The 22,219-nt window shown below is 46.2% G+C and overlaps 1 protein-coding gene across 1 annotated transcript in view; it reads right to left on the minus strand.

The window, feature by feature from the left end:
- PIK3C2G (phosphatidylinositol-4-phosphate 3-kinase catalytic subunit type 2 gamma) overlaps positions 1-22,219 on the minus strand; it is a 218,116-nt gene that overhangs the window by 62,503 nt on the left and 133,394 nt on the right. Inside the window, exons 21-25 of the mRNA XM_075599209.1 lie at positions 11,664-11,771; positions 8,849-8,941; positions 8,354-8,483; positions 7,733-7,869; positions 23-192 (exon numbers count right to left, since the gene is read on the minus strand). Coding sequence (XP_075455324.1) covers positions 23-192; positions 7,733-7,869; positions 8,354-8,483; positions 8,849-8,941; positions 11,664-11,771 — 638 coding nt within the window. The remainder of the gene's footprint in view (positions 1-22; positions 193-7,732; positions 7,870-8,353; positions 8,484-8,848; positions 8,942-11,663; positions 11,772-22,219) is intronic.

Raw genomic sequence — 22,219 nt, forward strand, 5'->3', positions numbered from 1 at the left:
ACAGATAAATAAAGTAACTGACCTTTTTATGTTTCCGAATTTTTGTGAATGACCTAAGAATTTCCCAAAGTCAATGTGAAACATGTGCCCCGTGTCTGTGACCATAATATTGTCGTTGTGTCTGTCGCACACACCCAGAATAAATGTCACAACGCACCAGCCCGCACAGGAATAAAAGAAGTTATCCGACACCTGGTTGGAAAGAAAATATTTTAATAGCAGCACATACTGTCTTCCTAATTGCATTGTCAGCGTAAGAGCAATGTGAGTGTATTCCATTACATGCGTCATGTCACATACATCACATCATGTCACATACATCACATCATGTCACATACATCACATCATGTCACATACATCACATCATGTCACATACATCACATCATGCCACATACATCACATCATGTCACATACATCACAGCATGTCACATACATCACATCATGTCACATACATCACATCATGTCACATACATCACATCACATCATGCCACATACATCACATCATGTCACATACATCACATCATGTCACATACATCACAGCATGTCACATACATCACATCATGTCACATACATCACATCATGTCACATACATCACATCATGCCACATACATCACATCATGTCACATACATCACAGCATGTCACATACATCACATCTTGTCACATACATCACATCATGTCACATACATCACATCATGCCACATACATCACATCATGTCACATACATCACATCATGCCACATACATCACATCATGTCACATACATCACATCATGTCACATACATCACATCATGTCACATACATCACATCATGTCACATACATCACATCATGTCACATACATCACATCACATCATGTCACATACATCACATCATGTCACATACATCACATCATGTCACATACATCACATCACATCATGCCACATACATCACATCATGTCACATACATCACATCATGTCACATACATCACAGCATGTCACATACATCACATCATGTCACATACATCACATCATGTCACATACATCACATCATGCCACATACATCACATCATGTCACATACATCACAGCATGTCACATACATCACATCATGTCACATACATCACATCATGTCACATACATCACATCATGCCACTTACATCACATCATGTCACATACATCACATCATGCCACATACATCACATCATGTCACATACATCACATCATGTCACATACATCACATCATGCCACATACATCATATCACATACATCACATACATCACTTACATCATATCACATACATCATATCACATACATCACATCAGATACATCACATACATCACATCATATCACATACATCACATCATATCACATACATCATATCACATACATTGGGGCTTATTCAGTAAGCTGCGGTAGCGCGATTCGGTGTTACGCCATGGAAAGCACCGAAGAAGCCAAATCCGGCGCGATCACAGCTACTGAATAACACATTGATGTAATAGCATGCATTTAAACCCATTGATGTAATAACATATCTTTTAACTCATTGATGTCATCGCAAACATTTTAACCCATTGATGTAGTAGCACATTTTTTAACCCATTGGCCTACATTCACAAAAGATCAATATTGTATATTTAAAAAATATATATAATTGCAGTTGTTTATTTCCTACTTTATTTATCAACCTGTTCACTAGAGCTCCATAGCTTGCAATACAGTGGTGATAAGGGGCGTTTCACCATGCTTTTAACTGGTTTCAGTCCTACCTATCAGGTAGATCCCAACATGTGTCCGTCTCAGGCTCTAACTCCAACCCCCTGGATATCACCTGTGGTGTCCCGCAAGGCTCTGTTCTGGGGCCCATACTCTTCTCAGTGTTCATTAATGATCTTCCCACAGCTTGTAAGGGAGCTTCAATACACATGTATGCAAATGACACAATATTATAAGAACACAACACTAGCCTCTCCGACCTTGAACACATACTTCAATCTGACTTTGAGACTTGAAAATTGGATTTACCCCAAAACAAACTGTTTCTAAAAACTGACAAGACTGTAACAATGGTATCTGGGACCAAGGCTACATTTTTAAAGCTTCCAATGAAGTAGCTACAGAGCAGAACAAACTCTAATATAATCCTAGCCCCTGTTACTAGTTTCAATTATTTGCGCTTATGGTTTGACTCCCATTTAACATTCAGGATGCACATTGATACCCTGACATCCAAAACCTATGCCAAACTAGGTGTACTTTACAGGAACAAATAATCCCTAAGTCTGCTGATCAGAAAGCGTATCGCACAGCAGATGCTAATGCCAATTATAGACTATGGGGACATAGTATATGGCATGGCACCGCAAACTTACCTTGGCAAACTTGATACCCTCAACAATTCAATATGCCGCTTTGTGCTCTAATGTAATTACAATACACATCACTGCGAAATCCTCAAAGAACTAGATTGGTCATCACTTGAGTCTAGGTGCAAAGTTCACCTTTCCTGTCTTGCCTTCAAATACTTTCTGGGCAAGCTACCCGTCTATCTGAACAAGCTCCTCACCCCTACCACATGCAAGAATTATTTATTTATAAAATATTTTACCAGGAAGTAATACATTGAGAGTTACCTCTCGTTTTCAAGTATGTCCTGGGCACAGAGTTAAGACAAATAATACATGGTTACAAATACAGTTACATAAATGAACAGGGTATACATTATATACAAGACATTGCATGCACAGTTAGAGAAAATATATATTATGGGCGTATGAAACAGTTACAGACCAGATTAAAATGTGAGACAGCCTTAAATGTGAAAGAACTTAAACTGGTGGTGGATGTGAGTCTCCGGTAGGTTGTTCCAGTTTTGGGGTGCACGGTAAGAGAAGGAGGAACGTCCGGATACTTTGTTGAGCCTTGGGACCATGAACAGTCTTTTGGAGTCTGATCTCAGATGATAAATGCTGCATGTGGAAGGGATGAGGAGCTTGTTCAGATAGCTGGGTAGCTTGCCCATAAAGAATTTAAAGGCAAGACAGGAGAGATGAACTTTGCGCCTAGACTCTAGTGATGACCAATCTAGTTCTTTGAGCATTTCGCTGTGATGTGTGTTGTAGTTGCATTGGAGAACAAAACAACAAATTGAATTGTAGAGGGTGTCAAGTTTGCTAAGGTGGGTTTGAGGTGCCGAGCCATATACTATGTCTCCATAGTCAATAATTGGCATTAGCATCTGCTGTGCGATACGCTTTCTGACCAGGAGACTTAGGGAGGATTTGTTCCTGTAAAGTACCCCTAGTTTGGCATATGTCTTGGTTGTCAGGGTATCAATGTGCATCCCGAATGTTAAGTGGGAGTGAAACCATACGCCCAGGTATTTAAAACTAGTGACAGGGGTTAGGGTGGTGTTAGTGTTGGTTCTAATCTGGAGCTCAGTCGCTGGAACCTTTAAAAATTTAGTCTTGGTCCCAAATACCAATGTTACAGTCTTGTCAGTGTTTAAAAACAGTTTGTTGTGGGAAATCCAGTTTTCGAGTCTCAAAAACTCAGACTGAAGTATGTGTTGAAGGTCAGACAGGCTATGGCTGTGTGCATATAGGATTGTGTCATCTGCATACATGTGTATTGAGGCTTCCTGACAAGCTGTGGGAAGATCATTGATGAACACTGAGAAGAGTAGGGGCCCCAGAATAGAGCCTTGCGGGACACCACAGGTGATATCCAGGGGGTTGGAGTTATCACCTGAGATCTGACTCCAAAAGACTGATCATGGTCCCAAGGTTCAGCAAAGTATCCGGCCGCTCCTCCTCCTCTTACCGTGCACCCCACAACTGGAACAATCTACCAGAGACTCTCACAGCCACCGCCAGTCTAAGTTCTTTCAAAACTAAAGCGGTCTCACATTTTAATCTGGTCTGTAACTGTTACATACGCCTATAATTTATATTATCTCTAACTGTGCATGCAATGTCTTGTATATAATGTACTGTATAACCCTTTAATTCACACATTGTAACAATGTATTTGTAACCGTGTATTTGTCATTATAACTGTGCCCAGGACATACATGAAAACGAGAGGTAACTCTCAATGTATTACTTCCTGGTAAAACATTTTATAAATAAATAAATGGTGATATGTCAGCCTTATTTTAAACACTGCATATACAAGAGAGCACGCAAATGAGTAATTCATGAGTAATGGGTGTTATACTTTTTGTGTTTTATTTGTAGAGTGTTGATGTATGTTAATCCTTTCGGTTCATTTCTTTGCTGCCATCCTTTTCTGCCATAGGGTTTTGTAAGAAATCCTGTGACACAATCCTAGGGCAGAATGGTGTGATATCTCCCGCTGATCTAAAACTGCATCACTAGTGCTAATTAACACGTATTTGTCTTTTCTTATTTGAATTTGCAAATTAGATGAATATCGTAACCCATGTATGATTAAATACTTCCGAGTGAATGCAGGGGTAATTGTAAACAATATATCCACCACTTCCTGTATTCTCACAGTGAATTCTCCGTAAAACAACAATGAAGAGGGAAATGCCAAATTATACAACGTAACAACGCGGATTATACAATAGAACGGAAAGTCCTTCACCAGCACAATCATGTGAGGCCTTAGTGCAGGGGGCTCAACTCCACATCTCAGCCCCTCCCCCCCCCCAACAGATAATGGTTTTAAGGATATCCCAGCTTCAGCACAGGTGGATTAATCAGTCCCTGCGTCAGCACAGGTGGCTCAATCAGTCCCTGCATCACAGGTGGCTCAATAAGAGGCTCAGTCTGAGCCACCTGTACTGAAGCTGAGACATCTTGAAAACCTGACCTGTTTAGGGGGCGGGGGTGTGTGGCTTGAAGACTGGAGTTGAGCCCCCCTGTCTTAATGTACCATAATTATGTTAATTGGTTAATTAGATGAAATCTTGAAAACATGACCTGTACAGTAAATAGCCCTTGAGGGCTGAGCTTGGATCACCGAGACTATTAGAATAACTACACCAATGATACAAGCTAAGATTAATACTATACTGTGATTAATAACACAATATATCAAAATACATTAATACAATATCAAAGTGTTTCTAACAGACAGAATGGAATATTATGGGGTCAGGAAACAGAGGAAAAGAATGAGATGAAATAGGAAGCAATTAAGGAATAGCCCCGGTTAATATCTACAATATGTTCACAATAAAGATTAGTTGGAGGGTTTTGATGTATATTTTCTAAGAGCCATAATAACCACATTTTAGAATTTACAGCCTGAGAAGGACGAAGCAAATGTAGTTAAATGTGTGAATCCTAACCATGACTTAATTGGGATGAAACTTTCTCTACATATTGGAGTTTAATACACACAACCTCTCAACCTTCAACCGTGTTAACACAAAGCCCCTGGACCGGCTTTGAAACAAGGCTGATTAAACTCAATAAGAAACCAAATGAGTTGATAAATGGAAATTGGATTTCTAATAATGTAGTTGGCAAAGTAAAGGGCATTGCAAGTGCAGCTATCTCTTAGAAATTAATAGATTATGCTGCACCATCTCTTACCTTTGTGAACAGATTTATTTCGGGCAGAAAAATACATTTTTGCTCAAATCCCAGCAAAATCCAATCCTCTGGCATCTGACATTTTCAGTGACCATGCAATAGTGTACTGTGTAAGGAGAATTAACCCCACCCCCCAATAAAGCCCTAAAGTTCTCCTCACTATAACATTTAGAAATGTTATACACCTCCGCACAGTCTGCAGTACCATGGCCCCAGCCTAAGAGTACGGGGGGCCCACCTTCCATGGGTTACAACTGACCTTATAGCACTCTACCAGTTCAGGGATGCCTTGTGGAAAAGCTACAAAGTAACTGGCACTACCAAGGATCTCAATCACTACAGATGCCTGCGGAACATGTGCACAAGGCAAACAAGGCACGCAAAAGCACAATATTACTCTAACAATCTCCACCAGAATACATCAAACCCAGCTAACTTCTGGAAGGTTATCAACAATATATTCCAGCCTTCTAGCCACCAACAGCCAAGTAATATCACTAAGTAGGATATTACTCTGACAAATCCCACTGACTTTGCAAATGCATTCAATGACTACTTTGTGGGGTGTGCTACTAACTTATTAGCGAAACGCAACCCAAACCACAAACATGAACCTCATTCTGAGAGTTCCCCTATAGCCCACCCTCTCACAACACTGCTCACAATTTTCCATTTGTCCCACTATCTGAATTAAGCAGCCAATGTGGACCTGACTTACTGCAATCTAAGTTCCTAAGAATTGGTGCCCCAGCCATTGCCAAACCAATTGCTTCCATAGTCAACTCTATTCTGTCTGGAGGCCATATCCCTAAGACCTGGAAAACTGCCAGAGTTGTCCCAATCATCAAAAGTGGGGACAAAAACACTGTCTCGAACTTTAGGCCAATATCTTTTCTCCCAACACGCTCCAAAGTCATGGGAAAATGTGTTCACTCCCAATTAAGCGATTACTATACCAAGACAAATTTCCCTAGCCAATTCCAATCTGGCTTTCACCCCAAACACTCCACGGTAACTACCCTGCTAAAAGTTTGCAATGAAATCCAGTGTGGAATGGAACGGGGACAACCCACTGGTGCAATATTCCTAGATTTTGCAAAGGCTTTTGATACTGTTGATCATGTAATCCTGCTTAACAAACTCCAGTGCTCTGGAATAAGGAAACATGCTTTCACCTGGTTTCAGTCCTACCTATTTTTGCCTTTCTATTCTCCAATGCAACTACAACACACATCAGATTGGTCATCACTTGAGTCTAGGTGCAAAGTTCAGCTCTCCTGTCTTGCCTTCAAATACTTTCAGGGCAATCTACCCATCTATCTGAACAAGCTCCTCACCCCTACCACATGCCGCACTTATCTGAGATCTGACTCCAACAGACTGTTCATGGTCCCAAGGTTCAGTAAAGTATCCGGTCGCTCCTCCTTCTCTTACCGTGCACCACAAAACTGGAACAGTCTGCTGGAGACTCTCACAGCCGCCACCAGTCTAAGTTCTTTCAAAACTAAGGCTGTCTCACATTTTAATCTGGTCTGTAAATGTTACATCCGCCTATAATATGTATCATCTCTAACTAAGTATGCTATGTCTTGTATATAATGTATATGAAGAAGCAAAAGTCCAGGCACTCGGTCTTCCAAAAAAAGATAATTTATTACAGCAAGAAATCCAACGTTTCGACTGCAAAAGCAGTCTTTATCAAGCTCTCACCTTGATAAAGACTGCTTTTGCAGTTGAAACATTGGATTTCTTGCTGTATTAAATTATCTTTTTTTGGAAGACCGAGTGCCTGGACTTTTGCTTCTTCATGTGATTCCTTGGGGACTTTGCAGGACGATCCCCTTTGTTCTGTGGGCACCGGAAAGATATTTACCTAAACGAATACTTGTGTGCCAGAACATCCTCTATCATTGATTGTATATAATGTATACCCTGTTTACTTATGTAAATATGGATTTGTAACCATGTATTATTTGTCATCTTAACTCTATGCCCAGGTCATACTTGAAAACGAGAGGTAACCCTCACTGTATTACTTCCTGGTAAAACATTTTATAAATAAATACATTCATTAATTTGGTTAGATCATGACAAATTGAGCACAATGAGTACTAAAGATTTGGCATTTTTTTATTCAAGTGCTGCTTCTGGATGTATTTTTTAATTTGTAAAATATTGTGAATGTGGTACCTTTTGATAACTGCTTTGCAGAGAGTCGTGATGCGTAAACCACTTTTTTATCGTGCCTTCTTTTAGAGGTCCTATAAGTCCAGACCGCTTGTGGATTTTAGCAAGAGTGGTAGCATCTGAGACCATCTGTACCAATCCTAATTGAGAAAAATGACTTCATATAAAAAAAAGTAAGGGTTTTCTGAGTGCAAATAAAGCAAAAAACAAAAACAAACATGGTAAAAGTGTGTGAAACTCACCTTAACCTTATATTGCATTATACCTTACTGTGTGTGTGTGTGTGTGTGTGTGTGTGTGTGTGTGTGTGTGTGTGTGTGTGTGTGTGTGTGTGTGTGTGTGTGTGTGTGTGTGTGTGTGTGTGTGTGTGTGTGTGTGTGTATATATATGTAGAGGTATCAGTACCGTGTTAGCCGAGCTTAATAATCAAAAATGAATAGACTAAACCGTTCTGTGGCTAATGAAATGCTTTTATTTGTGCGAGCTGTCGAGATACACTGATCTCTTCTTCTGCTAAAATACTGCTAAAGAAGCACAATAAATCTTCATGCATATTTGCAAACATTTTTAGCAGCACAATCATTATTTCTCCCCCCGCCCAAGTATGGTAAAGTAGAAACGTACCTTGTTTGGCACCTGTAGACAGACACTTGTAAATGATCATACACATATCCAATCCCTCCTGCAGCCAAATTCTGTCCATGGCACCAATGATCTGGAGAACGAGCATGTCTTGGCGAAGGTCATCTCCAAGCTATCAAATAAAGGAGAGGATAACGCCAATATGTCCGTCAATGGAAAAGACTTCTAAAATATTGTATTATTACATTTAAAGTTGTCTGAACAAAAAAAATGTAAGAAATTGTATTATCAGTCAAGTTTATTGAGTCAGTAACACAAAGGTGTGATAAATCTGGATAACTCTGGATAAATCCTCTGGCTTTGTATTTCAATTTTTTAGACGGCAGTGTACAAAGTATGCGGAGTTGTACTATTAAACATAAACACACGTTTCGGGAAAAAATAGTCGTTTGTTTAATTAAAAGCTTTGTCTGAGTCCATTGTAAATCATATTGTATTAAAGCAAAACATACAGTATGCCTAAAAATGAGAATATACCTTAAAAATAACATTAATGTTCTTCCCAAGTAAGTCTGCGTTGACAAAGGAAACTTTCAGCGGCGATGCATTGGATTTAAAGTAGGAACACACCTAACAAACAATAAATACATTAAAAACAAGTTACAACATTGCAGGATTTCGTATTCTGGTCAAAACGTGTGAAATACAAATGAATGCAAAAGAGAAATAAAAAAAGATATAACTGACAACTACACATATTAATACTGTATATTGCTTAAGAAAATATTTGATTCAAAACATCTTCTTCTGCATCATCTTACTCATCATCATCATCATCATCATCATCATCGTACTCATCATCATCGTACTCATCATCATCGTCTTACTCATCATCATCATCTTACTCATCATCATCATCATCATCATCATCATCATCATCATCATCATCATCATCATCATCATCATCATCATCACTAACCGTGCAGAAACTGCACATTATACCCGTGCTGTAATTAAGAGTTCAGTTATCGCCCCTGGGGAAGAACTACAGTATGTGTATATGTGTATACGTGTATATAAACTTGTTACACAAGGAGGGATATAATCCTCACACACTGTGCAAGCAATGCACCATCAGGGTCTCCATTCATACCACCTATATCTGTCTGTGCGTGTCTGTCCTAACTGCTGTGTCATTGTGTTCATGTAAGGGGTGTCCCTCTGTACCCCCATTGTACTGCGCTGCAGCATATGTTGGCACTTTACAAATAAACAATAACAATAATAGGGATTCTCAGTAGTAACTCTACTGGGTGTAGGAGCATAAATGAAGTATCACTGGAGATGACAGGAGATAACTGTTGTCTTATTGGCTGGCCTTGCTTTCGCGTTAAAAATAATGTACAACTGTATGCGTTGTACAATAAAGTATTTAAGACACTAATAATCGTGTTGTAAAGTATTAATAAATATGAAAATTGGGAGCCACGCTTGCATCGCGTTATAAGCGGATTCGCGTTGTAACGGATCGCGCTATAACGGGGTTGAGCTGTATGTATATACAGTATATATATATATATCTTTAATGTAATCTGACATAAAATGTAATACATTCTCACAGTATAAGCGATTAATTCTCTAAAACACTAATTCAGGCTTCCCGTTAACACGTAAGGAAACATGAAGCCTAAAGACACAATTGTTCTAGTGTAGGGCCCTAAAATACTTCTTCTACTATCACTATAAAGTTCTTATGTTATTATTATATGAGCAGTGTAGGTAACTGTAGCATTATTATTCCAATGTAACTAGTGTAATTAGAGACGGGCGAATTGTTTTGGCGGATTTGGATCGGCCGGTTCCTGCGGTTTCGCAGATTTCAGCGGATCAGTCCCAGAAAGGCGATTTGTCTTTTGTGGATTTTTTTTTTTTTTTTTAACACAGACAATCCATCCACTGATTGGTTTCTTAAAATCCGTTACCGGATTGCGGAATCCGAGGATGGATTGTTTAAATCCACCAGCTGATTGTATCCAATGTCAGTTTTGGATTGAAACTGTAACAATTCGTCAGCAGATTTTACACGGAGGAAAATATTTTGAATGGTAAATTCGGAAGAATCCAGGATACGGATTTGGACTGGTTCGCCCAGCTCTATAACTAAGGTCTTTGCATCATAATTACACATAGCACAGGCATGCCATAAAAATAGTGGTTTTGTAAGCCATTTGTTCCCAAAACGAACATACTTGTGAACAAATGTAAAACTCATACAGTATTGTATGTATGTATGTACGTATGTCTTTATTTATATAGCGCCATTAATGTACAGTACATAGCGCTTCAGAGCTTAATATACGTGACAATCATATACATAACAAATTTATATAAATAACACATAAAGGGGAGAATTGCTTCAGACATAAAAGTAACATTTAGTAAAAGGAGTCCCTGCTCCAAAGAGGGTACAATCTAATTTGATGGTAGAAAGAACTTACAGAGACAGTAGGAGGACATTCTGGTAAGTGCGTCTGCAGGGGGCCAAGGTTAATGTATGAGGTATTAAATATCAGCCATGGAGCTACTCATATGCTTCCTTAAGCAGGTGTGTTTTGAGGTGGGGCTTAAAGGTGGAGAGAGAGGGTGCTAGTCGGATATTGAGGGGAAGGACATTACAGAGGTGTGGGGCAGTCAGTGAGAGGGGTTTAAGGCGGGAGAAGGCTTTATATACAAAAGGGGTAGGGAGGAGACATTCTTGAGCAGAACGCAAGAGTCGTGATGGTGCATAGCGAGAAATTAGGGCTGAGATGTAAGGAGGGGCAGAAGAGTGTAAAGCTTTAAAAGTGAGGAGGAGAATTGAGTGTGTGATACGGGATTTGATAGGGAGCCAGGACAGGGATTTCAGCAGGAAACCGATTTCAGAAATAGTAGAGTGATTCTGACAGCAGCATTTAGGATAGATTGTAGGTGAGACAGGTGAGAGGCAGGAAGGCCGGACAGCAGGAGGTTACAGTAGTCGAGATGGGAGAGAATGAGAGTCTGTGTCAGAGTTTTTGCAGTCGAGCAACAGCAGAAAGGGCGTATCTTGCTATTAATGGATTGAAATTCTAAAAACAATAACAAAGGCCTAAACTAATTAAAGAGATCGCCAAATTCCAAAGCCAGTAACAACAATAGCCTTTTTTATTTCTCAAGAGTGCTAGGAGGTTGAAGGTCTATTTCTCCTCCGCTGGGTGGTTCCCAGTATGAAGATGTCACCTCTGCTCTTGGTTTTTCAGTGTTTCCAATAGTTACAGTACCAGGGACATTTAAACATTTGAGTGCGTCTGTTTGAGAAACTGATTGGACTTACGTTTCGGTCAATGCCTTTTACAACTATTGCCGGGTCTTGTGGAAGCCGACAAACTTGTACTTCTTGAAAGAAATGTTCAAGTTTGCTCAGATTTGACTGCAGCGTCTCCTGTTGGATAAAGTAATCTTATTAGATCACAACTTTTATTTTATTTTGTCATCGAGTTGTCATGGTGATGAGTGAACGCCAAAACAAGAGACCCCTGTCTTAGAAACAAAGAAACATAGAAAGTGATGGCAGGGGTTGTCTGGAGCCAAATTCACACTGCTGCTTAACCCCATAGTGATATAAAGTATATAGCAATGCACCAAAATGTCTGTTATAAATTGCCCATACAAGGGGTTTTATCCTGTTATAGTGCCCTATTACAGGTTAATTAATAATGAATAATGATGGGAATGCACACTAGGTGACTTCTTAATGTTTCAGGACAAGTTAATAAAGCATAAAAAGTCTGTGGTGAAAATTCAGGAGTAAACATGTTTATATACTTACAAGGAGCACCAAGTTAATAGAATAGCATTGCTTAGTAAATATGAGCCATACTGTTACCTTAACAGTTTAATAGTACTTTTTGGAAGAATAAATTGTAATATCGTTATTTCAAAAACATGAAAATAATATTGTCATATACTAATGAGCAGTTAATTATTCTGTCATTAGCATGAAATATTTTAGGGAGCTCATATTCCAAAAGCTTATTTTTAGTACGTTATAAAATAGCAAAAGGTATTCAGAAAATCCTCATCTTTATACTACAGAGCCAAATCACAATGGGAATGACTTTTTTTGTTGCAAGAATAGATGAAAAGACCATTTGCTTGAACTTCAAATAAAACAAAAGTGTGGCATTGGTCATCACAAGGAGATACCAAGCTGGGACACTGTCATAGACACACTATGCTTGCTGCTTTGACTTTCTACTTGGAGAATACATGTATACCTGGCTTTATTATATCAGCAACTTCACTTTTGTTCAATATTTCATTTCCGAGATAATATAATCACAGCAGGCCATAACAGCACGTGGAAATGTACTGCTTCCTTAGGGATGTTCCATCACTATCTCAAACTTAACATGCCAAAACCAGAACTTCACGTCCCCTCCTTTTAACGTTACACCTGCAACAAAAGACCCCACTATCCTCCCACTACCACAAGCTAAATGCTTGGGTGCTTTCTGTGACTCCTTGCCTTCCATTACTCCGCACATTCAGTATCTCACCAACTCCTGACGTTTCCAATCCCACAATATTGCCAAAATACTGCATGGTGCTTTCTCACGGAACAATTCTTCACTCACTTATTATATTCAACGTGCTTCTAGTTGATCCCCCTCGCCAGCTGCCCCACTGTGCACGACGCCAGTCACTACACTGGCTAACCATACCCTGAAGAGTCAAATTCAAGACACTTGTGCTCACCTACAAAGCTACTGTATACATAACATCACTACTTCTTACATATGTGACCTCATTTCCAAGCACTCGCCCACATGCAATTTACATCTCTTCACCTCTGTTATTACGTCCTCTTACTCCCGTCTCCAAAACTTCTCCCGGGCTTCATCCAAACGCTTGAATTCTCTACCACGCACAATCACATTCTCCCCTACCACACATGCATATGTAACAGGGTATACCCAGCTGTACCTGTTTCTCCCCACATAGTGTATCTGCTATGTAAGTCCTGTTAAGATCCAGGCATTAGCAGGTTAATCTGTGGGCCCTTGACCCCCCTTCCTGCTTCCCCAGAAAGTGAAGGAAGGTAGGTGGTGTCTCATGGCCTGTGTACAGCCCCTTGTATGTGGGTACAGTCCATGAGCCCGCCCCTTCCAGAAGTTTCTAGGGGGAGTAGCTAAAGTTTAGGAGATTTCCCCTCAGCCTTGAGAGGGTGAGGTTGTGTCACTCCCTGCTCCTCCTGGAGTAAGGAGGGTGAGTGTGTCCCTCTCTGAACCCTGGCTAGGGTGAAGGAGGGTGAGGTGATGCTGGGAGCTGGGAGTCTTCGTGGAACAAAAGATGGTAAAGCTGCACACCAATAAAATAAAGTATAGTATACTTGCAACAACCGGTACTCCTGGTACAGGGAAACCTGCCTGTAAATCCTGAGATAGTGAGAAATTGATGATCCAGGGCACAATGCGGATTTTCAAAAAAGATTTAATTATCAAAGTAGCACTAAATACGACGTTTTGTCCTTCTCCGAGGACTTTTTCAAGTGACTGGCCAGTCCTCAGAGAAGGACGAAACGTCGTATTTAGTGCTACTTTGATAATTAAATCTTTTTTGAAAATCCGCATTGTGCCCTGGATCATCAATTTCTTAGCTGTGAGTCTACCCCATGGTGGGGTAAGCTTGCTCACTTGGGCTAGCTAGCCTAAGACCACCCAGAGCAGAGCAGTGGAGAGATAAAGCACCGTCCAGAAGTCCTGGGGCATATGCAGAAGATTATGCTGCTAAAGATGCTGTGTGATGCTGCGAATAAAGAGCCGGCAAAGATACCTCAGCCTAAGGTGTCAGCTCCTGGGCTGGAGGGAGGTATGTGTGAAGTGATGGGAGCTGACGCCTGCACTTTGTGGGAGCCATCAATGCTGGAGGCGCTGACACCATTTTGGAGAACCCAGAGTCCTGTGCGAGCCAGTACGTACGTTATATGGACCCCGGGCGTGCCAGTCCTCGTAACATATAGAGAGCTTCCGTGAAAAGGACCCCGGGCGTGCCAGTCCTCGTAACATACAGAGAACGTACGTTATAAGGACCCCGGACGTGCCAGCCCACAGACATACAGGGAACGTACGTTATAAGGACCCCGGGCGTGCCAGTCCTCAGACATACAGGGAACATACGCTATAAGGACCCCGGGCATGCCAGCCCACAGACATACAGGGAACGTACGTTATAAGGACCCCTGGCGTGCCAGCCCTCAGACATACAGGGAACGTACGTTATAAGGACCCCGGGCGTGCCAGCCCTCAGACATACAGGGAACGAACGTTATAAGGACCCTGGGCGTGCCAGTCCTCAGACATACAGGGAATGTACGTTATAAGGACCCCGGGCGTGCCAGCCCTCAGACATACAGGGAACGTACGTTATAAGGACCCCGGGCGTGCCAGCACTCAGACATACAGGGAACATACGTTATAAGGACCCCGGGCGTGCCAGCACTCACACATACAGGGAACGTACGTTATAAGGACCCCGGGCGTGCCAGCCCACAGACATACAGGGAACGTACATTATAAGGACCCCGGGCGTGCCAGCCCACAGACATACAGGGAACGTACGTTATAAGGTCCCCGGGCGTGCCAGCCCACAGACATACAGGGAACGTACGTTATAAGGACCCCGGGCGTGCCAGCCCTCAGACATACAGGGAACTTACGCTATAAGGACCCCGGGCGTGCCAGTCCTCAGACATACAGGGAACGAACGTTATAAGGACCCCGGGCATGCCAGCCCTCAGATATACAGGGAACGAACGTTATAAGGACCCCGGGCGTGCCAGCACTCAGACATACAGGGAACGTACGTTATAAGGACCCCGGGCGTGCCAGCACTCAGACATACAGGGAACATACGTTATAAGGACCCCGGGAGTGCCAGCACTCACACATACAGGGAACGTACGTTATAAGGACCCCGGGCGTGCCAGCCCTCAGACATACAGGGAACGTACGTTATAAGGACCCCGGGCATGCCAGCCCTTAGACATTCAGGGAACGTACGTTATAAGGACCCCGGGCGTGCAAGCCCTCAGACATACAGGGAACGTACGTTATAAGGACCCCGGGCGTGCCAGCCCTCAGACATACAGGGAACGTACGTTATAAGGACCCCGGGCGTGCCAGCCCTCAGACATACAGGGAACGTACGTTGTAAGGACCCCGGGCGTGCCAGCCCTCAGATATACAGGGAACATATGTTATAAGGACCCTGGGCGTGCCAGCCCTCAGACATACAGGAAACGAACGTTATAAGGACCCCGGGCGTGCCAGCCCTCAGACATACAGGGAACGTACGTTATAAGGACCCCGGGCGTGCCAGTCCTCAGACATACAGGGAACGTAGGTTATAAGGACCCCGGGCGTGCCAGCCCTCAGACATACAGGGAACGTACGTTATAAGGACCCCGGGCGTGCCAGCACTCACACATACAGGGAACGTACGTTATAAGGACCCCGGGCGTGCCAGCCCTCAGACATACAGGGAACGTACGTTATAAGGACCCCGGGCGTGCCAGCCCTCAGACATACAGGGAACGTACGTTATAAGGACCCCGGGCGTGCCAGCCCTCAGACATACAGGGAACATATGTTATAAGGACCCCGGGCGTGCCAGCCCTCAGACATACAGGGAACGTACGTTATAAGGACCCCGGGCGCGCCAGCCCTCAGACAAACAAGGAACGTACGTTATTAGGACCCCGGGCGTGCCAGCCCTCAGACATACAGGGAACGAACGTTATAAGGACCCTGGGCGTGCCAGTCCTCAGACATACAGGGAACGTACGTTATAAGGACCCCGGGCGTGCCAGCCCACAGACATACAGGGAACGTACATTATAAGGACCCCGGGCGTGCCAGCCCACAGACATACAGGGAACGTACGTTATAAGGTCCCCGGGCGTGCCAGCCCACAGACATACAGGGAACGTACGTTATAAGGACCCCGGGCGTGCCAGCCCTCAGACACACAGGGAACTTACGCTATAAGGACCCCGGGCGTGCCAGTCCTCAGACATACAGGGAACGAACGTTATAAGGACCCCGGGCATGCCAGCCCTCAGATATACAGGGAACGAACGTTATAAGGACCCCGGGCGTGCCAGCACTCAGACATACAGGGAACGTACGTTATAAGGACCCCGGGCATGCCAGCCCTTAGACATACAGGGAACGTACGTTATAAGGACCCCGGGCGTGCAAGCCCTCAGACATACAGGGAACGTACGTTATAAGGACCCCGGGCGTGCCAGCCCTCAGACATACAGGGAACGTACGTTATAAGGACCCCGGGCGTGCAAGCCCTCAGACATACAGGGAACGTACGTTGTAAGGACCCCGGGCGTGCCAGCCCTCAGATATACAGGGAACATATGTTATAAGGACCCTGGGCGTGCCAGCCCTCAGACATACAGGGAACGAACGTTATAAGGACCCCGGGCGTGCCAGCCCTCAGACATACAGGGAACGTACGTTATAAGGACCCCGGGCGTGCCAGCACTCACACATACAGGGAACGTACGTTATAAGGACCCCGGGCGCGCCAGCCCTCAGACAAACAAGGAACGTACGTTATAAGGACCCCGGGCGTGCCAGCCCTCAGACATACAGGGAACGAACGTTATAAGGACCCTGGGCGTGCCAGTCCTCAGACATACAGGGAACGTACGTTATAAAGACCCCAGGCGTGCCAGCACTCACACATACAGGGAACGTACGTTATAAGGACCCCGGGCGTGCCAGCCCTCAGACATACAGGGAACATATGTTATAAGGACCCCGGGCGTGCCAGCCCTCGTAACATACAGGGAACGTACATTATAAGGACCCCGGGCGTGCCAGCCCTCGTAACATACAGGGAACGTACATTATAAGGACCCCGGGCGTGCCAGCACTCAGACATACAGGGAACGTACGTTATAAGGACCCCGGGCGTGCCAGCCCTCAGACATACAGGGAACATACGTTATAAGGACCCCGGGCGTGCCAGCCCTCACATATACAGGGAACATACGTTATAAGGACCCCGGGCGTGCCAGTCCTCAGACATACAGGGAACATACGTTATAAGGACCCCGGGCGTGCCAGCACTCACACATACAGGGAACATATGTTATAAGGACCCCGGGCGTGCCAGCCCTCAGACATACAGGGAACGTACGTTATAAGGACCCCGGGCGTGCCAGTCCTCACACATACAGGGAACGTACGTTATAAGGACCCCGGGCGTGCCAGCACTCAGACATACAGGGAACGTACGTTATAAGGACCCCGGGCGTGCCAGCCCTCAGACATACAGGGAACATACGTTATAAGGACCCCGGGCGTGCCAGCCCTCACATATACAGGGAACATACGTTATAAGGACCCCGGGCGTGCCAGTCCTCAGACATACAGGGAACATACGTTATAAGGACCCCGGGCGTGCCAGCACTCACACATACAGGGAACATATGTTATAAGGACCCCGGGCGTGCCAGCCCTCAGACATACAGGGAACGTACGTTATAAGGACCCCGGGCGTGCCAGTCCTCACACATACAGGGAACGTACGTTATAAGGACCCCGGGCGTGCCAGCACTCACACATACAGGGAACGTACGTTATAAGGACCCCGGGCGTGCCAGCCCTCAGACATACAGAGAACGTACGTTATAGGGACCCCGGGCGTGCCAGCCCTCAGACATACAGGGAACGTACGTCATAGGGACCCCGGGCGTGCCAGCACTCACACATACAGGGAACGTACGTTATAAGGACCCCGGGCGTGCCAGCCCTCAGACATACAGAGAACGTACGTTATACGGACCCCGGGCGTGCCAGCCCTCGTAACATACAGGGAACGTACATTATAAGGACCCCGGGCGTGCCAGCCCTCGTAACATACAGGGAACGTACATTATAAGGACCCCGGGCGTGCCAGCCCTCAGACATACAGGGAACATACGTTATAAGGACCCCGGGCGTGCCAGCCCTCACATATACAGGGAACATACGTTATAAGGACCCCGGGCGTGCCAGTCCTCAGACATACAGGGAACATACGTTATAAGGACCCCGGGCGTGCCAGCACTCACACATACAGGGAACATATGTTATAAGGACCCCGGGCGTGCCAGTCCTCAGACATACAGGGAACGTACGTTATAAGGACCCCGGGCGTGCCAGCACTCACACATACAGGGAACGTACGTTATAAGGACCCCGGGCGTGCCAGCCCTCAGACATACAGAGAACGTACGTTATAGGGACCCCGGGCGTGCCAGCCCTCAGACATACAGGGAACGTACGTTATAGGGACCCCGGGCGTGCCAGCACTCACACATACAGGGAACGTACGTTATAAGGACCCCGGGCGTGCCAGCCCTCAGACATACAGAGAACGTACGTTATACGGACCCCGGGCGTGCCAGCCCTCAGATATACAGGGAACGTACGTTATAAGGACCCCGGGCGTGCCAGCACTCACACATACAGGGAACGTACGTTATAAGGACCCCGGGCGTGCAGCCCTCAGATATACAGGGAACGTACGTTATAAGGACCCCGGGCGTGCCAGTCCTCAGACATACAGGGAACGTATGTTATAAGGACCCCGGGCGTGCCAGCCCGCAGACATACAGGGAACATATGTTATAAGGACCCCGGGCGTGCCAGTCCTCAGACATACAGGGAACGTACGTTATAAGGACCCCGGGCGTGCCAGCACTCACACATACAGGGAACGTACGTTATAAGGACCCCGGGCGTGCCAGCCCTCAGACATACAGGGAACATACATTATAAGGACCCCGGGCGTGCCAGCCCTCAGATATACAGGGAACATATGTTATAAGGACCCCGGGCGTGCCAGCCCTCACACATACAGGGAACGTACGTTATAAGGACCCCGGGCGTGCCAGCCCTCAGACATACAGGGAACGTACGTTATAAGTACCCCGGGCGTGCCAGCCCTCAGACATACAGGGAACGTATGTTATAAGGACCCCGGGCGTGCCAGCCCGCAGACATACAGGGAACATATGTTATAAGGACCCCGGGCGTGCCAGCCCTCAGACATACAGGGAACGTACGCTATAAGGACCCCGGACGTGCCAGCCCTCAGACATACAGGGAACGTAGGTTATAAGGACCCCGGGCATGCCAGCCCTCAGACATACAGGGAACGTACGTTATAAGGACACCGGGCGTGCCAGCACTCAGACATACAGGGAGCGTACGTTATAAGGACCCTGGGCGTGCCAGCACTCAGACATACAGGGAACGTACGTTATAAGGACCCCGGGCGTGCCAGCCCTCACACATACAGGGAACGTACGTTATAAGGACCCCGGGCGTGCCAGCCCTCAGACATACAGGGAACGTACGCTATAAGGACCCCGGACGTGCCAGCCCTCAGACATACAGGGAACGTACGTTATAAGGACCCCGGGCGTGCCAGCCCTCAGACATACAGGGAACGTACGTTATAAGGTCCCCGGGCGTGCCAGCCCTCAGACATACAGGGAACGTACGTTATAAGGACCCCGGGCGTGCCAGCACTCAGACATACAGGGAACGTACGCTATAAGGACCCCGGACGTGCCAGCACTCACACATACAGGGAACGTACGTTATAAGGGCCCCGGGCGTGCCAGCACTCAGACATACAGGGAACGTATGCTATAAGGACCCCGGACGTGCCAGCACTCACACATACAGGGAACGTACGTTATAAGGGCCCCGGGCGTGCCAGCCCTCAGACATACAGGGAACGTACGATATAAGGACCCCGGGCGTGCCAGCCCTCAGATATACAGGGAACATATGTTATAAGGACCCCGGGCGTGCCAGCCCTCAGACATACAGGGAACGTACATTATAAGGACCCCGGGCGTGCCAGCCCTCAGACATACAGGGAACGTACGTTATAAGGACCCTGGGCGTGCCAGCCCTCAGACATACAGGGAACATACATTATAAGGACCCCAGGTATGCCAGCCCTCACACATACAGGGAACGTACGTTATAAGGACCCCGGGCGTGCCAGCCCTCAGACATACAGGGAGCGTACGTTATAAGGACCCCGGGCGTGCCAGCCCTCAGACAAACAGGGAACGTACGTTATAAGGACCCCGGCGTGCCAGCCCTCAGACATACAGGGAACATATGTTATAAGGACCCCGGGCGTGCCAGCCCTCAGACATACAGGGAACATACGTTATAAGGACCCCGGGCGTGCCAGCCCTCACACATACAGGGAACGTACGTTATAAGGACCCCGGGCGTGCCAGCCCTCAGACATACAGGGAGCGTACGTTATAAGGACCCCGGGCGTGCCAGCACTCACACATACAGGGAACGTACGTTATAAGGACCCCGGGCGTGCCAGCCCTCACACATACAGGGAACGTACGTTATAAGGACCCCGGGCGTGCCAGCCCTCAGACATACAGGGAACATGCATTATAAGGACCCCGGGCGTGCCAGCACTCACACATACAGGGAACGTACGTTATAAGGACCCCGGGCGTGCCAGCCCTCAGACATACAGGGAACGTACGTTATAAGGACGCCGGGCGTGCCAGCACTCACACATACAGGGAACGTACGTTATAAGGACCCCGGGCGTGCCAGCCCTCAACATACAGGGAACGTACGTTATAAGGACCCCGGGCGTGCCAGCACTCACACATACAGGGAACGTACGTTATAAGGACCCCGGGCGTGCCAGCACTCACACATACAGGGAACGTACGTTATAAGGACCCCGGGCGTGCCAGCCCTCAGACATACAGGGAAAGTACGTTATAAGGTCCCCGGGCGTGCCAGCCCTCAGACAAACAGGGAACGTACGTTATAAGGACCCCGGGCGTGCCAGCACTCACACATACAGGGAACGTACGTTATAAGGTCCCCGGGCGTGCCAGCCCTCAGACATACAGGGAACGTACGTTATAAGGACCCCGGGCGTGCCAGCCCTCAGACATACAGGGAACGTACACTATAAGGACACCGGGCGTGCCAGCCCTCAGACATACAGGGAAAGTACGTTATAAGGTCCCCGGGTGTGCCAGCCCTCAGACAAACAGGGAACGTACGTTATAAGGACCCCGGGCGTGCCAGCCCTCACACATACAGGGAACGTACGTTATAAGGACCCCGGACGTGCCAGCACTCACACATATAGGGAACGTACGTTATAAGGACCCCGGGCGTGCCAGCCCTCGGACATACAGGGAACGTACGCTATAAGGACCCCGGGCGTGCCAGCCCTCAGATATACAGGGAACATATGTTATAAGGACCCCGGGCGTGCCAGCCCTCAGACATACAGGGAACGTACGTTATAAGGACCCCGGGCGTGCCAGTCCTCAGACATACAGGGAACGTACGTTATAAGGACCCCGGGCGTGCCAGCCCTCAGACATACAGGGAACGTACGTTATAAGGACCCCGGGCGTGCCAGCCCTCAGACATACAGGGAACATATGTTATAAGGACCCCGGGCGTGCCAGCACTCAGACATACAGGGAACGTACGTTATAAGGACCCCGGGCGTGCCAGCCCTCAGACATACAGGGAACGTACGTTATAAGGACCCCGGGCGTGCCAGTCCTCAGACATACAGGGAACGTAGGTTATAAGGACCCCGGGCGTGCCAGCCCTCAGACATACAGGGAACGTACGTTATAAGGACCCCGGGCGTGCCAGCCCTCAGACATACAGGGAACGTACGTTATAAGGACCCCGGGCGTGCCAGCCCTCAGACATACAGGGAACGTACGTTATAAGGACCCCGGGCGTGCCAGCCCTCAGACATACAGGGAACATATGTTATAAGGACCCCGGG

This window comes from Ascaphus truei, chromosome 5 (assembly GCF_040206685.1).
Source record: "Ascaphus truei isolate aAscTru1 chromosome 5, aAscTru1.hap1, whole genome shotgun sequence".
Classification (NCBI taxonomy): domain Eukaryota; kingdom Metazoa; phylum Chordata; class Amphibia; order Anura; family Ascaphidae; genus Ascaphus; species Ascaphus truei.